Source organism: Marmota flaviventris, chromosome X (genome assembly GCF_047511675.1).
Source record: "Marmota flaviventris isolate mMarFla1 chromosome X, mMarFla1.hap1, whole genome shotgun sequence".
NCBI classification, from domain to species: Eukaryota; Metazoa; Chordata; class Mammalia; order Rodentia; family Sciuridae; genus Marmota; species Marmota flaviventris.
Window position 1 is genome coordinate 91,428,149 of NC_092518.1, and position 15,742 is coordinate 91,443,890.

The 15,742-nt window shown below is 42.9% G+C and overlaps 2 protein-coding genes across 3 annotated transcripts in view; one reads left to right on the forward strand and one right to left on the reverse strand.

Moving 5' to 3' along the window:
- Nucleotides 1-3,251: 3,251 nt before the first annotated feature.
- The window catches only part of Morc4 (MORC family CW-type zinc finger 4), an 81,456-nt gene continuing 68,965 nt past the window's right edge, over nucleotides 3,252-15,742 (reverse strand). The window contains exon 17 of one of the 2 annotated variants that reach the window (XM_071606170.1): nucleotides 3,252-3,336. In XM_071606170.1, coding sequence (XP_071462271.1) covers nucleotides 3,267-3,336 — 70 coding nt within the window. In that variant the 3' untranslated portion in view covers nucleotides 3,252-3,266. The remainder of the gene's footprint in view (nucleotides 3,337-15,742) is intronic. The other variant, XM_071606172.1, reaches the window with a different exon arrangement.
- Cldn2 (claudin 2) lies at nucleotides 11,367-12,059 on the forward strand. Its single transcript, XM_027930760.2, has one exon. It carries the CDS (start codon nucleotides 11,367-11,369, stop codon nucleotides 12,057-12,059), a length of 693 nt encoding a protein of 230 aa, XP_027786561.1.

Here is a 15,742-nt window from a genome sequence, read left to right on the forward strand (position 1 = left end):
CTCACAGTCTTCATCTTCGAGGTTTCTTCTCTGACCTTCCCTACCAGAACTCCTCTTCTTCACCTACCTTTCCCATATAGAACTATTTTGACTCTCCCTTCTATTCCCCCAGAATCTTCCCTTCTCTAGCTACTATTTCTCTTCTCACCACATGCTCTTCTCAGTCCATTTCCATCAATCCTCTGGCGCACCTGCCATATACTAATCACTGTAGTTGCCTAGAATAGAGTGATGGAAATGACAAATGAAAACCAAGCTCTCCAGGCATTCACAGTACAGTGGGGGAAAAGAAACATCAATGACAATCCAGGAGGATTGGTGAGGGGGGCATAACAAAGATAACAAGGTGTTTGGGGATCACAGAGGAGAGATATTCATCTAAGGCTTATCAGGAATCAAGGAAGCAATGCTTAAGCAGAGAGCTGAGTGTTAAGGAGGTTTCTAGCAGAAGGTGGGGCCATGGTGCATAAAGAGTTCAAAGCAAAATGAATCTGACATGTAAAGGTCCAAGGATGAAAGGATGCATGACAAGGTTAAGAAACAGGAAGCCAATGAGGAGTGTGGATGAGGAGGAGAGTAGTACAAAATCAGTTTGGAAAGCTATGTAGGGGTCAGGTCATACATGGTTACTGTGTGGAGAATAAACTACAGAAACCAAGAATAAATGGAAGCAGAGAAATCATAAGGCTATTAACAGTGTCTAGCTAAGAGATGATGGTAATGGAGGTAGAAGTTGAAACCAGTGGAGGGATGAGGTAGAATTGGATAGACTTATATGTCAGAGAAAGTGGGATGTAGAGGGTCAGAATGAGGGAAGGGTGGAATTGAGATTTCTGGCTCACACAATTGGTTTTTGCAAATAGAGAAAACTGATGGAGGGTTGGTTTGGGTTCAAAATGAAGATCAAAGAGACAATTTTGGACATGTTGCATTTGAGATACCTTTAAGCTATCTAATTGGAGATGTCCAGTATATACAGCCCTGAAGCTCAGAGAAGTCTGGGCTGAAAATGACATCTTGAAAGTGATCAGATTATAGGTAGCAATTGAAACCATGTTGCATACAGGTAAGCAAAGTTAAGGACTGGAGAGTGGCCATTGAATTTGATGATATGGGGTCACTAGTGACCAAGACAAGAACTTCTTTTTAAAAAAAAAAATGTGGTTGTAGATGGACAGAATGCCTTTATTTTATTTATTTTTATGTGGTGCTAAGAATCTAACCCAGTGCCTCACGCATGCTAGGCAAGCACTCTGTCACTGAGCTACAGCACAACCCCAAGAACTTCTTCATTTGGTAGAATAGTCAGGCTGAAATCTCCCTCTATCCTAGACCCTAACTCCTTCTTCCAGAGTCCTTTCATCTCTACTCTTTTTTCCCTTCGAATTGCTCTTGTTTCTCCATCTAGACTTTTTTCATAGCACCAACTTATCTCTATCCTTCAAAACTTTACTTCATACAGACCCCTTAGATTTTCTTCCTTAAAGAACCTTCTTTCCATCTCGTCTGCTCAATTCCTTAAACTGTCACTTCCCAGACCCTTATCCCCCTTTTCTCTCCCACTATTCACTTCTCTTTTTAACCAGATACTGCTTTTCTGAGACTACTATCCTTTCCCCTCTTCTTCCAGATCCCTCTCCATCCTCCACCTTTCTAGGTTCCCTCCATCTCAGCAGGGGTCTTAGTAGAATGATTACCCAGGCTCCACACTAAGGACTCATATACTTTGGCATGATTCCACAAGGATCTGACAGTGCCGACCTGTATAAAACAGTGTTAGAACCTAGTCCTTGAGTGCTTGCCAATATGATAACCACATCCTGCCAGCACTGTGCCCTCATCCGCCCTGGCACCTGACCCTGAGATTCTGCATTTTCCTATCCTCAATTACATAGAATCACCGCAGACCGATAAAGAGTCCCTCAACTACAAATTCTAATATTTTGCATTTAACCATCAATTTCTACTGTCAAAATACTTTCAGACTCATTATTCCAAACCTCAGGAAGTCTCCTGGGCAAAAACTGGATAAAGAAGATGGAAAGACTTGCCTAAGGTCACAAAGCTGGTTACAGGATTAGCCTGGTATTCCTCTAGCCCTTTCAGCCTAGCTTGTTTTCATGCCCAGACACTCCCTGTGCCTAAGTTCAGTCCTGGCTGTCCTTTAGGCTGTTCCAGACTGCCAAGGGGGAACATGCCAGAAAGACCCCTGTTCTGGAGCACTGCCGAGGTATCAGTGCCCTAATTCATACCTGCAAGACAGGGATGGGCCACCTTAGGAAGAATGATTTCTGATTTGCTTCACTGAATTCGCCCTAGGCAACAAATCTGTTTGTTTTAATATTACTTGAGAAAGGGAAATCCAGCATAATGATTCAAACTCCAGAGTTGGCCATGTTTAGTGCTCATGTCTGCCTCTGCTCTGCACTAGCTCAGTGAGACAATGTATGTGAAACTCTCTACACAGTGCTTGGCACCACAAAGTGTTCAATGATTAGCGTCCACTAGCCTTATGATTTTTACATGAGATCCTGTGAAAAGAGTCATTGTGGTTCACTGGAAAGTTTACTGACCTAGACATCTGGATTCCAGGTCTAAATTTTTTGAGGGGGATACCGGGGATTGAACTCAGGAGCACTCAACCATTGAGCCACATCCCCAGCCCTATTTTGTATTTTATTTAAAGACAGGGTCTCACTGAGTTGCTTAGGAACTCACTTTTGCTGAGGTTGGATTTGAACTTGCTATCTTCCTGCCTCAGCCTCCCAAGCTGCTGGTATTACAGGCATGTGCCACTTCTCCTGGCCAGATCTAAATATTAATGCTCAACTTGAGATGTTTGGTAACGTATTCTTTCATCTAATTGGGATTTAGATTTCTCACCTGGGAATACTAAAAACTGCCTAATTTTTATAATATATTGTATTAACCTTTAAAGAATGCATACTTTCAGACCTAGCAATTGTATGCCTAGGAATTTGGCAGTGTTATGTGTAAAGATGTGAGGTTTTAATGGTAAAAAATGGAAATAACAAAAATGTCTGTTGATGGTTAAAGAAATCATATTTTTATATAGAATGCAATGAAGCCATAAAAGAATGATGTAGCTCTATTTTTTATTGGCATGGCAACAGGTCCGTGATACAAGTTCTAGAAACTATAGAAAGTTACAGAATTGTAGTTACAGCATGACAAAATTTCGTAAAAAGTAATTCTATTAATATTTTGTATAGTACATCAAAATGTTAGCAATGATGATCTCTGGCTCATGGCATTGTGAGGACTTCTATTTCTTCTTTCTCTTCTGAATTCTTTTCAATACCATCTAGTAATTTCCTATTCAGAAAAAAAAGGAAAACATTTTTTCCACTTGGAAAAGAAACCCAATGTGCACTACGCAGAACTTTTGAGTAGCTTAAATGGCATAGTGTATGGTATTGGTGTGTGTGGTGAAAAATGGTAAGCCTGCCATTATGATAGCCACCTCAGTCCTCACTTGGTAGGTTCTGCTCTTTGAACTTGCAGAGACTGAATCTACAGCACATGTTTGACCTTGAGCCTTGGGTCAACCTTAGGGGTAGAGTAGAGCTGGGGGCTTGCTGGAGAACCAAAATGGGTAGAAGAATCCGTGGAGCTATAGGCAGCACAGGGCCACAGTGCAGGGCTGCTTGGGCACTAACTCTCCAGGGCTGTGTTTATGAGGCTTACTTCCTGCTGGGCCTCAGGGCTGCTAGCCAGGGACACCTAATGGGCAACAGAGCCTCCTTTTCTCCCCCCAAAGCTGGAATGTTCTAAATTCTTCCTTGGGCCAAACCCCCCTCCCCACAAGGTTTCTTCTGGGCTCACAGAGGTCACCACACAAAGGCCCAGCTGGAGTTTTTGACAGGAAAAACACAAAACCCACCAAACCTTTTTTTTTTTTTTTTTAAGTACCTCAATCCTTCCCAGTCTCCAGGGGTTTAATTCTCATCTGTAATAAGGCTCAGATTTGCAGATGGATTTTGCAAAGCTGTGGTTAACAATTAGAAATCCTTTATCACCTCAGCCTGTGGCCCCTTGGACCTTGTTCCCCTTTCTCAGGACCCCTTCCTTCCTCTCCTGGGGTATCTCCTCCTCTGTGGCTCTACAAAAGAATTGTTCTGTAAGTATCTCAATCCTGATTTAGTCACTGCCTTTGCTAATCACCTAAGTGCGTGTTTTTCCTTCCTGGTTGTTGTTAGTTTAGCTCCTGGTAGAGTCAGGCTGGGCTACCTTGACTTTCTGAATGAAGGATATGGGAGGAAAAATTCCTCTGGCACTTGGGTTGGTGGTATTTTTTTCTTCAAAGATGTCACAAAGGTTCCAGTCTTTGACGGTACAGAACCAGAAGAAGCACTCTTCAAATCAGATAATTTCTAACTGGAGCTTTGGGGATAAAAGGAGTATGGTAAATACAAGAGGAGAGGAGCTGCCTTTAACCTCTCTGCCTATTTGTGGGAGTGCTGAGGAGGGCTGGAATCTCAGGAGTCCTCCTTAGCATAAAGGCTCAGGGAAGCAGCAGAAGGTAGATTCCTGAGAGAAGTCATAAAGCCTTCCCCTTAAGCCCTTAAATAACTCTCCTAGTGGTCTGCATGTCTACCATTAGAAATTCCTTATTTGGAATGAAGCATTATTCTTTTCAAGTATCTTCCATGAAAATGAAGTTGTAGCCAAAACATTCACAGCACTTCTAGTTAGGGGATTTTAGGTAGTTTTTGTTTTCTAAATTCTGCCTTTCTGTGTTTTCCAGCACACTTTGCTTCAATAATAAGGACAAAACTGAACTTATTTTTAAAGCAATTAGAAAGTTTCTCAATCTGTTTGCAGTTCCTTCCTGAACTGTCATCAATCAACTGATGCAGAAGGAAAGATTAACTGATCCAAGGACAAACTTTCCAAAAATATGGCCTTAAGGAATGGCTTTAACACCTACTAGAGCCACTGGAAGCTAGAAGTGAGGTGCAGAGGAGGGAGCAAGTGTCTGCAATTCCTCTGAGGGGCTGTGTGATTAATGGATAGAAAAGTGAGGCTGATTTACAGATGAAGGCAGTGGTGGCTTCTATCAGATACCGAAGGCTGCTTCAGATCATTTCTTAAGCCCAAGGACACCATGTCACACTCAGTCTTTTGAAAGCACCTTAAAAAGAGGAGTACTGTGCACTAGATGCTTGGAGCAAAAGGTGGGGAAAATATCAGGGCAAGTACCCAGGTGAGAAAGGGTTAAGTCAGGAGCTGCTGTCAGTCTTGACCCTCCTAATCCTCTCCTGCAGTTCCAATCCCTCCCCTAAGGAAGATTAGGTAAGGATCCTAAGTGAAACTTTCTTACACAGCCCTTGAGCCATGGAGTATGTTGGCCTCCTGCCCAGAAGACAAATTCTGCTGGCAGGGCCTAGATTTCTCTGTACCTCCAGAGTAGATGGTGCTTGGCCTCTAGGAGGATCGCTCAAAGGGAGGTATCTTTTAAAGGTACTTGCTTCTAATAGCAGCTCTTCAGTCTTTTGTATTTGTTAAAATGGACTTCCTGTCCCCATTACCTTATTTGAGATGCAAAACCTTAGAGATGAGCAAATAGGGCCTAGAGAAGATAGGGAACTTCCTGGACAGGTTTCAGGCAGAACTGAGACAAAAAAAAAAAAAAAAAAAAAAACTAGATCTTTTGACACTCAGGTCAAGACCCTTTATCTAAATCCTATCTGCCCTCACTTCCTACTGCTCATCAAACAAATAAAAGCAGACTGTAGCCTGGATCACCGCCCAACCATTTGTAATTTTTTCTACCTTGTCTTCCTGACCCTGACTGAAAAGTGAATCCCCATGGGGCTATTGTGGAATAAGCTCTAATGACTTGTTCTTCCTCTTGCCCAGCTATGCCAAATGGACTCTTTGGAGATTCTAAACCGCAGTGATGACATTTTCTTTACTTTCCCCCCTCCCCAAATACTTTCTTACTTTAACTGAGTCAGGCAGGACTGGCTCTGATGAAAAGCATTCCTCATGGGAAATGCTGTTGATTCTCATGGGAAACCCAAGCATGGCTGCTCTTCTGGTGCCATCTCAGGAAGGCTGAGGTGAAAACTACTTCTCTGGGAGGTAGAAGGTCTTCTCCAGCAAAGCATCAAGTTTGTTCACTAACTTTGACTGAAAGCACAGGTGTAGATAGAAGGAAGGAGGGAAAAGGATAAATCCTGGGTGGGAAAGGGAAGAGGACCCAGGGACAGTTTCAAGGAGAGGATGAGTCCTGGAGGTTGACTAGCAACTAGCCATACAAGTAGTAGAAGGTAGAACAGCAGGCTTAAGGGTTTGGAGACAAAATAAATGTAAATTCTGAGAAATTTAAGTGTTCAAGCATGATTGGGTCATGTGTGTGTGTGCGCATGTGCATGCATGGGAGCATAAACCATGGTATTGGAGGTTAATGGTAAGATATGAGGTTGGGAAGAAAAGCAGGGGCCAGACAATGAAGGGGTTTTCTGATTCCTGCAATAAGGAGACTGAACTTCATCCTGATTGGAATTAAAGACTTCTGGAGTTTTGTTTTTTGTTTTTTTTTTTTTTTTTAAAAAAACAAAAACATGGCAAAGGGTGAGGTGACAGTCCTTATTTCATTTCCACTTCAGAAAGGTCTTTGACTACTGGATAGATAATTGATTGCAGGGGCAGTTGAGAAGTGGAATTAGTCCAATTTGAGGTACCTGTGTGATTTCCAAATGAATAAAAGATGATGGTTGCAAGGCCTAAACTAAGGTTTCAGTAGTAGAGATGGAGAGAAGTGAATGGATTCATGATTTATTTGGAAGCAGATCTGATAGGACTTCATAATGATTATATATCAAGGAAAGGTGAGGAAACAAGGGTGACTGGCTTGGATTATTTGATGGCTGATGACTCCATTGAGATAGGAACTGAGATAGGAAATACTCTATGAGGAATAGTTTGAGGGTATGGAGAGAAACGGGCAAATGATTTCAGATTTGCAGAAGTTGAATCTGAGGTACTGTTAACACATTCAGGTGGGGCCATTCCAAATGCAGTTGACAACACAAACAAAGAACTCAAGAGAGAGATCTAGGGCTGGGGTTGTAGCTCAGTGGGAGAATGCTTGGCTAGCACATGTGAGGCACTGGGTTTGATGCTCAGCATCACATAAAAATAAATAAAATAAAGGTATTGTGTCCATCAACAACTGATAAAAAAGAAATAGTGTAACTACAGAAACTACAACCTAGAGAGAGAGAGAGAGAGAGAGAGAGATGGTAGTTAGTCATTGGCACAGAGAGAGAGAGTAAATGAGATCACCCATGGAGAATGTGAAGAATAAAACAGACCATAGGAAATCTAGGGGAATAGTTAGATTTAAATAGTGGGCAATGGAAGAGGAATTTTTTGTTGTACTTGGGATTGAATCCAGGCCCTCATGCATGACAGTCAAGTGTTCTACCACTGAGTACATCCCCAGCCACAAAGAAGAACTTATGAAGAAGACATAGGAGAATCTTTCTTCCTCTTCTCCATACTAGAGATCAAACCTAGGAGTGATTTACCATGGAGCTGTATCCTCAGCCTTTTTATTTATTTATGTTTTTGTTTGTTTGTTTTGAGACAGAGTCTCACTAAATTGCCCAGGTTGGCCTCAAACTTGGAAGACTCCCACTTTGGCCTCTTCAGTAGCCAGGATATAGGTATTTACTACTATGCCTAGAAGAATCATTTTGATGGGTGGGGAGATCTGGGAATGGTGCTATAGACAACAAGGGAGAAGGCATTTTATGAAGGAGAGGGAGAAGAAAAGATGATAGACAGAACCATTGGATGTTGGAACAAGGAAGTAATTGATAACCTTGGTGAGAACATAGTCAGTGGATGACTAATGGCAAAAAATCAGACTGCAGAGAACTGAGAAGTGATTGGGAGGGTGAAGAAGTAGGGACATCGGTATTAAATGGCTTGTTCAGGGATCTGGACTGCAAAGAGATTGATCAAGAAAGAAGGTAATAAGCTTCACGGTGAGAAGGCAGAGTAGGGAGCTTTAAAAAGAGTGGTAAATATTTGAAGTAGAATGCATACCAGGGAAAATTAGGACCACCAAGCAGCACTGAAAGCCTCACTGTTATGCTCATCATGATTGGGATAAATGCAACTCAATGCAAGTTAACAATAACCATGCCAGAGCACTGGGGATATAGTTCAGTGGTAGAGTACTTGTCCAGCAAGTACAAGGTCCTGGGTTCAATCCCCAGTACAACAAAACAAAACAAAAATCACTAATGTCTTCAAGAAAATAAGTGCCAGGAAAGAAATTGCTCAGTATCACAACCGAAAGTGACAAAGTTCATCAAATTATTGGTTCCTGTTCTGCACTGCTTTGTATCAACACTGGCAACATAATATTGGACACTGATGAATTGTATTGACTATCAACTATGTGGCCAATGCTGTAGAGGCACAAGAGAAGTTTTTTTTCACCCTCAAATTGTTTATAATTTAATTGAAAAGATAAGATATTCAACAAATGAGTCTGCACATATACATACATTCATGCATATGTATATAGGTGTGTGTGCATGTGTATATGAAACTGTTTTTTGCCCGTTTCCCCATCTCCCCCTATTGTATTTACTCCTTTCTTCCTTTGATATCCTTCATCTCAATCTTTTTTTCCCAACATTGGGGAGCACTTTGTAACCATTATAGTTCAATGTCATTGACTCATTTTGAAAATCTGTCTTTTATAGTCATATGGACCTTCTCATACCTCTTTACCACTCTTATTCTTTCATTAAGAAGATATTTTTGGGCCTGGGCTTGTAGCTTAGTGGTAGAGCACTTGCCTAGCATGCATGAGGTGGTGGATTTGATTCTCAGCACCACATATAACTAAATAAATAAAATAAAGGTCTATCAACAACTAAAACAAATTTAAAAAGAAGATATTTTTGAACATCTGCATTAAGTTAAGCACTGTGTAAGATATATGAGATAGAGATACATCAAATGTAGTCTCTGCTGTCAAGTTGCTTGCAGAATAGCAAAGAGAATAAGAGTTTAAATACGAAATTACAATATAGTGAGCAAAGTACTATCCTTATTTTGGTTTCCTCAGTAGGTATTATTGGTACCTATCACAAAAAGATTGTGATGATTAAGTGAGCTAACACATGTAAAATGTTTATTAATCATTACATGAGAAACACTAAAGTATTATTATTATTGCTATGAGGATGGTGATAATTGAAGTAAAGAAATACAGGATAATATAAGAATATAGAGAAGGAGTACTTGACTAAGCGTAGAATAAGAGACATCTGAGCTAATTCCTAAAGGATGAGAAAGTACTAAACAGAGAAGGAAAATGCATGACATTCTATATACAACAGCCTGTACTAAAACTTTTAAGCTAAAGATCATTTGACATGATTGAGGAGCTGAGAAAAATTTAGTTTAACAAGGTAATGGCAAGAGGTGAAGTTTGGGAGGTCATGGAGTACAAATGACTTTGGACTTCATCTTTTAACCAGTAGGGAGCCATTGGAATGTCTTATATGGAGTAGTGACTTGATCATATTAATGTGTTGAAAGATCACCTTGGCAACAATGTGGGGAATGAATTGGAAGAGGCAAGATTGTAAGTAAGACCAGTTAGGAAGCTGTTGCTTCCAGGTGAGATAGAATGATGAAACCCTATACTAGGAAGTAGCAGTGAAAATGAAAATAAAGGTGGTGGGGGGAGTCATGGATTCAAGAGATATTCAAGAGATAGAATTGGTGGACATAGTAACTATTAGATGCAGAGGATAAGAATAAGAAAGGTATCAAGGATCACTTCTAGGATTTTGTTCTGGTATAAGGAGATGGACAGAGGTATTATTCAATGACCACAGGAGATCCAGAGAACTGTTTGAAGAAACATGTAACAGGGGAGGTAATGCGTTTTCTTTTGGACATGCCAGATTTGAGGTGCCTATGAAATTCTCCTGTGGAAATTTTGAATAGAGGATTCCTCTGCCAGTTTTGCAGGTCAAGAGTGCCTGTATTAGAAAATCAGATTTGGGAGTCCCAATGGATAGGTAATAGATTGTCATAGGGGTAGATGTGTTTGCTCAGTGGTAGAATGTTGACTGAGAAAAGAATGAACTTCGCAGAAATACACTTAAGAAATGAGTAGGGAAGGAGAAAATTTGAAGAAGGCTAAAATGGAACAGCCAGATTGTAGTGAGTTGAAGAATTAGTGCGCTGAAGGGTCTTGTAGAGGATGGAAAAAGATGTACCCTTCATCCTTAGTGTCCTGAACCTTGGAAAAAGTGGGGACTCCCTGAACACTGCAAAATCCTGTGCAGCTCTGAGGGTCCAAAGGATTGGTTCAGATGCCTGCCTCTTATAAAGCCCTCTATTTTAAAGCAGCTTCCCTTTCCTCTATCCTATAGCCCCTAACAGATAGTTCAGGGAACTTTAGGGATCCACCTAGGATCTGGAACAATCTTTCTCTAGAGTCCTCCCACATCATCTGAGAGACTGATGATGGGGGCATCTAATAGGAGAACAGATAGGATATATCTGGTGTGTTATACTTGCAGGGGCTTAAGGCCAGCCTCACAGAGAGGACTTTGGGAAAAGCTGGGAAGACCTGAACTCTCAGAGTATAGGCGAAAGCTCTGTTTCCTGTCCCAATCTGCCCTGGAGTAGATTTTTGCTGTGGACAGGATGATTCAAGCCACTACTCTCTAAGTCTTTAGAGATTCAAGCAACCTCTAACAAGCTGGAGTCCAAGGCTACATTTCTAGGACCTCTTCGTCCTGATCCAGTCCCCTGGAATTTGGCCTCATTCTGCAATTGTGGGGCCCTTTGGCACTGTTGCTTGGCAATGCATTAAACAGCAGTCCTTGGAGACTAGCAGTGGAGTTAATGCAACCACCATAACCGCCACTGCCATCACTACCTTCTCGGAAATAGCCACCTGTCTGGCCCCTGCCTTTGTCCAACTGCCAACCTAAGGCATGCGCCTACGCAGGAGATGATGACATTTTGGCTCCAGTTTCAAAGTTTTTTTTTTTTTTTTCCTTTCTCATGTGTTATTTCTAAAGATAACAAAGGTCAAAAGGCATTCAGCATTTTCTGGTTTCTCATAAGCTTCTGGTCAATATTTAATCTGGTTTATGGATTTTTTTTTAGGTTTTCTAGATGCCTTCTTGAGCCTGCTTGTGGCCGCCCACAGACACTTGTAAGGAGGAGAGAAGTCAGCCTGAGAGAGACACCTTGAAATGAAGGATTAGAGGCCAGGATTCAAGGATCGAGTTCTGCAGCCAGAAGACGAAGGAATAGGCCCTGAAGACATTTCTGCTGAGAGGTCTACCATGGCCTCTCTTAGCGTCCAACTTGTGGGCTACGTCCTAGGCCTTCTGGGGCTGCTGGGCACATTGATTGCCATGCTGCTTCCTAGCTGGCGTACAAGTTCTTATGTTGGTGCCAGCATTGTGACAGCAGTCGGCTTCTCCAAGGGTCTCTGGATGGAGTGTGCCACACACAGCACAGGCATTACCCAGTGTGACATCTACAGCACTCTTCTAGGCCTGCCTGCTGACATCCAGGCTGCCCAGGCCATGATGGTGACATCTAGTGCAATCTCTTCACTGGCCTGCATTATCTCTGTGGTGGGCATGAGATGCACAGTCTTCTGCCAGGAATCCCGAGCTAAAGACAGAGTGGCAGTAGTGGGTGGAGTCTTCTTCATTCTTGGAGGCCTCCTGGGCTTCATCCCTGTTGCCTGGAATCTTCATGGGATCCTGCGGGACTTCTACTCACCACTGGTGCCTGACAGCATGAAATTTGAGATTGGAGAGGCCCTTTACTTGGGCATTATTTCCTCCCTGTTCTCCCTGATAGCTGGAATCATCCTCTGCTTTTCCTGCTCATCCCAGGGAAATCATGCCAACTACTATGATGGCTACCAGGCCCAGCCTCTTGCCACAAGGAGCTCTCCAAGGCCTAATCAACCACCCAAAGCCAAGAGTGAGTTCAACTCCTACAGCCTGACAGGGTATGTCTGAAGAACCTGGGGCCAGGGGGTGGCTGGGTCTGTGAAACCAGGGGACAGTGCCCCCAGGGGCACAGGAGAGGGACATTGCCACTGGATCATGTCAGAAGGTGCTGCTGAGGATAGACTGACTTTGGCTATTGGATGGAGCAAAAGGCAGACATGGGAGCTGGTATGGCAGCATGTAGGCTGAATTGCCAAGTATACTCGCCAAGCCATCCCATATCCTTCACCTTTCCCCCCACCCCAAGTACTCAACCTCAAACTCCAAATCCCACTCCCTACCTTTGACCAGGCCCCAGAGGCTCCTTCCTACATTTTGGTTTACGTGGAAATCCATCCCAAAACCTACTAATCACATCCCACTGACTGACCCTCTCTGTGATCAAAGATGTCTCTCTGGCTGGCTTTTAGCTCATTGCTGGGGGATAGAGAGAAGAAGGAATGGTGGCTTATATGGGCATCGCTCTAACCTCTTTCTCAAACCTCCTTCCAAAGAAACTGATTGGTCAGCAATGAGCCCTGGAGCCTCCAACCCACTCTTGTTATGACTCCAGAGTGTCCAGGCTGGTTTGTGCATGAACTGAAAGAAGGCCACCTTATGGTGTCCAGGGAATGGAAAGCAACTAGGTTCAGGATGGGAGGAAAGGAAAGCAGCCTGGAACCAAAAGCCAGAACCATTTTCCCAGGGCACTTCCCAGAATTCCTTCACATATGTGTGTTAAGGATCAAGCCCATAGCTAGAGGGAAGGACAAGGAAAAAAGATATGGTGGAAAGTTCAAGGCAGCTGCTAACTCTGACTCCACTGAGGAACTGCTTCAGAAACTGCAGTTTCAACTTTCACCAAAGACTCTGCCTCCCTCTGGGGCACCTGACCTGGCTTCCTGTCTAAACCACAAGGCTAAGGGCCATAGACAATGGTTTCCTGAGGAACAATAAACCAGTTTTTCAAGAACTGGTCCTTGGCCGGGAGATGACAACAGGAAAGCTGTGGGAGACTGAGCAAGATACTACTTCTTGACCCTGGTCAAAAAAGAATAAGAATTTTGGTATCTAAGAAATTGGTTGGACATGTGTGGTAACTCCACTGGGTATTTCTACTGTGCCAAAAAGAGGCAGCCTCCCAGAAAGTCTTCAGACCTAACGGAAAATCAGCCCCAAAGGGCTGAGACCAGCCCCCTGCATGGGGTCTGCTCACAGAGCACTATAGAGCCTCTGAAAGAACCCAACACCAGTTGGGTCCTTTGTCACCCTTCCTATCCTCCTCACCACCCATCAGAAGATAATCCCAAAGGAACTCAAACGCTGTGGTGTGGAACATACATGCCCAAGGTGTTGTGACCATGATCTGAATGAGAACTGAGCTGCTGCCTGGGATTGCATTTGAGGCACAAGTGTAGAAAATGGTTCCCAGGCAGACAGTTCCACATCCAAGGTCTGAGAATGCTCCAATTCTCCTGGAATTGGAGTTGGTGGGGGGTCATAAACTGGAGACATTTTTCCTCACCAGTTTGCTATGACCACCTTTGGAAGAAATCCAGTACACCTCCCCAAATCTCAGTGCCAGCAAAAGGAGCCCATTAATGGTCTGTAACATGCTTTCATGTTTCCACCTTCTTACTATGTTCAAGTTGTTCACTGACCTGGAAGCCCTCTTCTGATAGCCAAGTCCTCCCCATGCTTGGAGAACTTGCTCAGCACCACCTCTTTCATTGAGCCTTCTCTGACCACTCCATCCCTCTCTTTCCCCTCCTTCTTTCAACCCCCAATGTACAAATTGCTTCTTGATGCTCATCATTCACAATTTCTGGTTGTTAGTTTTGTGTGTGTGTGTGTTTATGTGTGTGTGTATCTGATCTCAAAAGCACATTGTAAACACTTGGAGCTCTATCTTAGACCTCTTTGTATACCCCAGACTATGTGTAACAGTGCTGGGCACACAATAGGTGATCAATAAACACGTTTTGATTGAGTAACTGTTTTATTGATTAAAAGGGATCCAAACTGGGTACATGTGACTAGAAGAAATTGGGGCAAGGAGTGGGGAGGGTGGAAGCTGGACTTTGTCCCTGAGGTTATATAGAAAATTCCATATTTTTACTGGAAATAACTAGAAAACATGACAATGCCCCTCACCAAGGAAACTAACCATCTTGGCCAGAGCTGCTGCCTTTTTGGAACAGTTATTTCATTTAAGTTATCTACTAAATGGCTATGTGCTTATTCCTTTCATTCTTTTTTAAAATATTTATTTAGTTTTTGATGGACTTTTATCTTATTCATTTATTTATATGCAGTGCTGAGAATCGAACCCAGTGTGTCACACATGTGAGACACGCACTCTACCATTGAGCCATAACCCCAGCCCCTTCCTTTCATTCTTGTAACCACCATTATGAAGAGGATGAAATAGATCTCACAATCTCCATTTGGCAGAGGGGAAAAATAAGGCTGATACAGGTACAAAAATTTTCCCAGGTCCACACAGCTGGGGTTAGTGCCTCAGTCTCCTAATTCCCAAAATAAGACCCTGCTGATCTAACAGTATTCAGAGCCAATAGAAAGAGCCTAACAACTGTCTCCAAGGAGCCTGAAGAAAATAACTTAAAGCTAGCAAGGTAACAGTGGGGGTATGAATGCTCTCTTAGTCTCCCATGAGGGTGATCTTGAAAAGCAGGACTTCATCAGATATGAAAATTCCACCTCCTGCCATGCTGGCCAACTGGCCAAGCTGGGCTCAACTAATTGTCCCATCAAGGAAATGCCAGGTTTATGTTTCAATAAGACACAGCATCTCAGTTCCAATTACCCTAAATATGGGAAGTATGGGAATCTAGGAGGCCATTCAGCCTCTTTGGGAATTAACCAAGCCTAATTCATAAGGGTGTTGTTAACTAGGACAACACTGATAATAATGGGGCCCTTGAGATTTAGCTTAACTAGACCCTGAATCTAGGGGTCCTCAGCTCATAGGAGCCTATTATGGCACTACCCTTGCACTTCTTAAGTGGGCCTTTTTGTTGCAAAGGCTAGAACCACAACATTCAAGCCTATTTAGAGGGAATGGCAGCAGGTGGGAATACGGGGAGAGGGAGAGATCTTTGGAGAAAAGCCTAAGAAGTCATGTTTTTGGTCTGGCACCAGGAATCCCAAAGTACATGATTAGGGTTCATAAGAGGTTGAAAGAAGGGGTTGCCTTACTGATTCTGCTGAGCTGTGTGGGCAGCAGTCTGGTAAGGGGCTCTAATGACCCTTCACTGGCAACCAAAGCACCTTCAGAGCTACCAACTTCACTGCATCCTTCAAATACCTCAGCAAAGTAGATCTCTCACAGGAGACAAAATGGAGGTCTAGAGAGTGAATAAAATCCCTCAAGCTACAGAATGGTGTTAGTTCCCCATCTGTATATAACCTTGGAAACTCCTTCCATGGCATTAGGATCTGAGATTCCAGTCTCAGAAGGTGTTTGAGGGCCTTTTGCTCTTCAAATTCTTGCAGGTTCTCAGTACCTGTCCACTTCTGGAATAGAAGGGTTTGTGAGGGAAAAAGGACATAGAGCTTCCCTTTGTCTTAGTGTGGGGTTCCTGTGACCTTTCTTAATCTGGGAAATTTCAATAGAAGAAAATAGAATTTCATCATCAACTAGAAAAACCAGGGAAGACCTGACAGAGCCACTGATCCCCTTGGCTGGTTGA

Excerpts from the sequence above, each read along its gene's own strand:
- Cldn2 (XM_027930760.2), top strand. The coding sequence starts at position 11,367 with ATGGCCTCTCTTAGCGTCCAACTTGTGGGCTACGTCCTAGGCCTTCTG.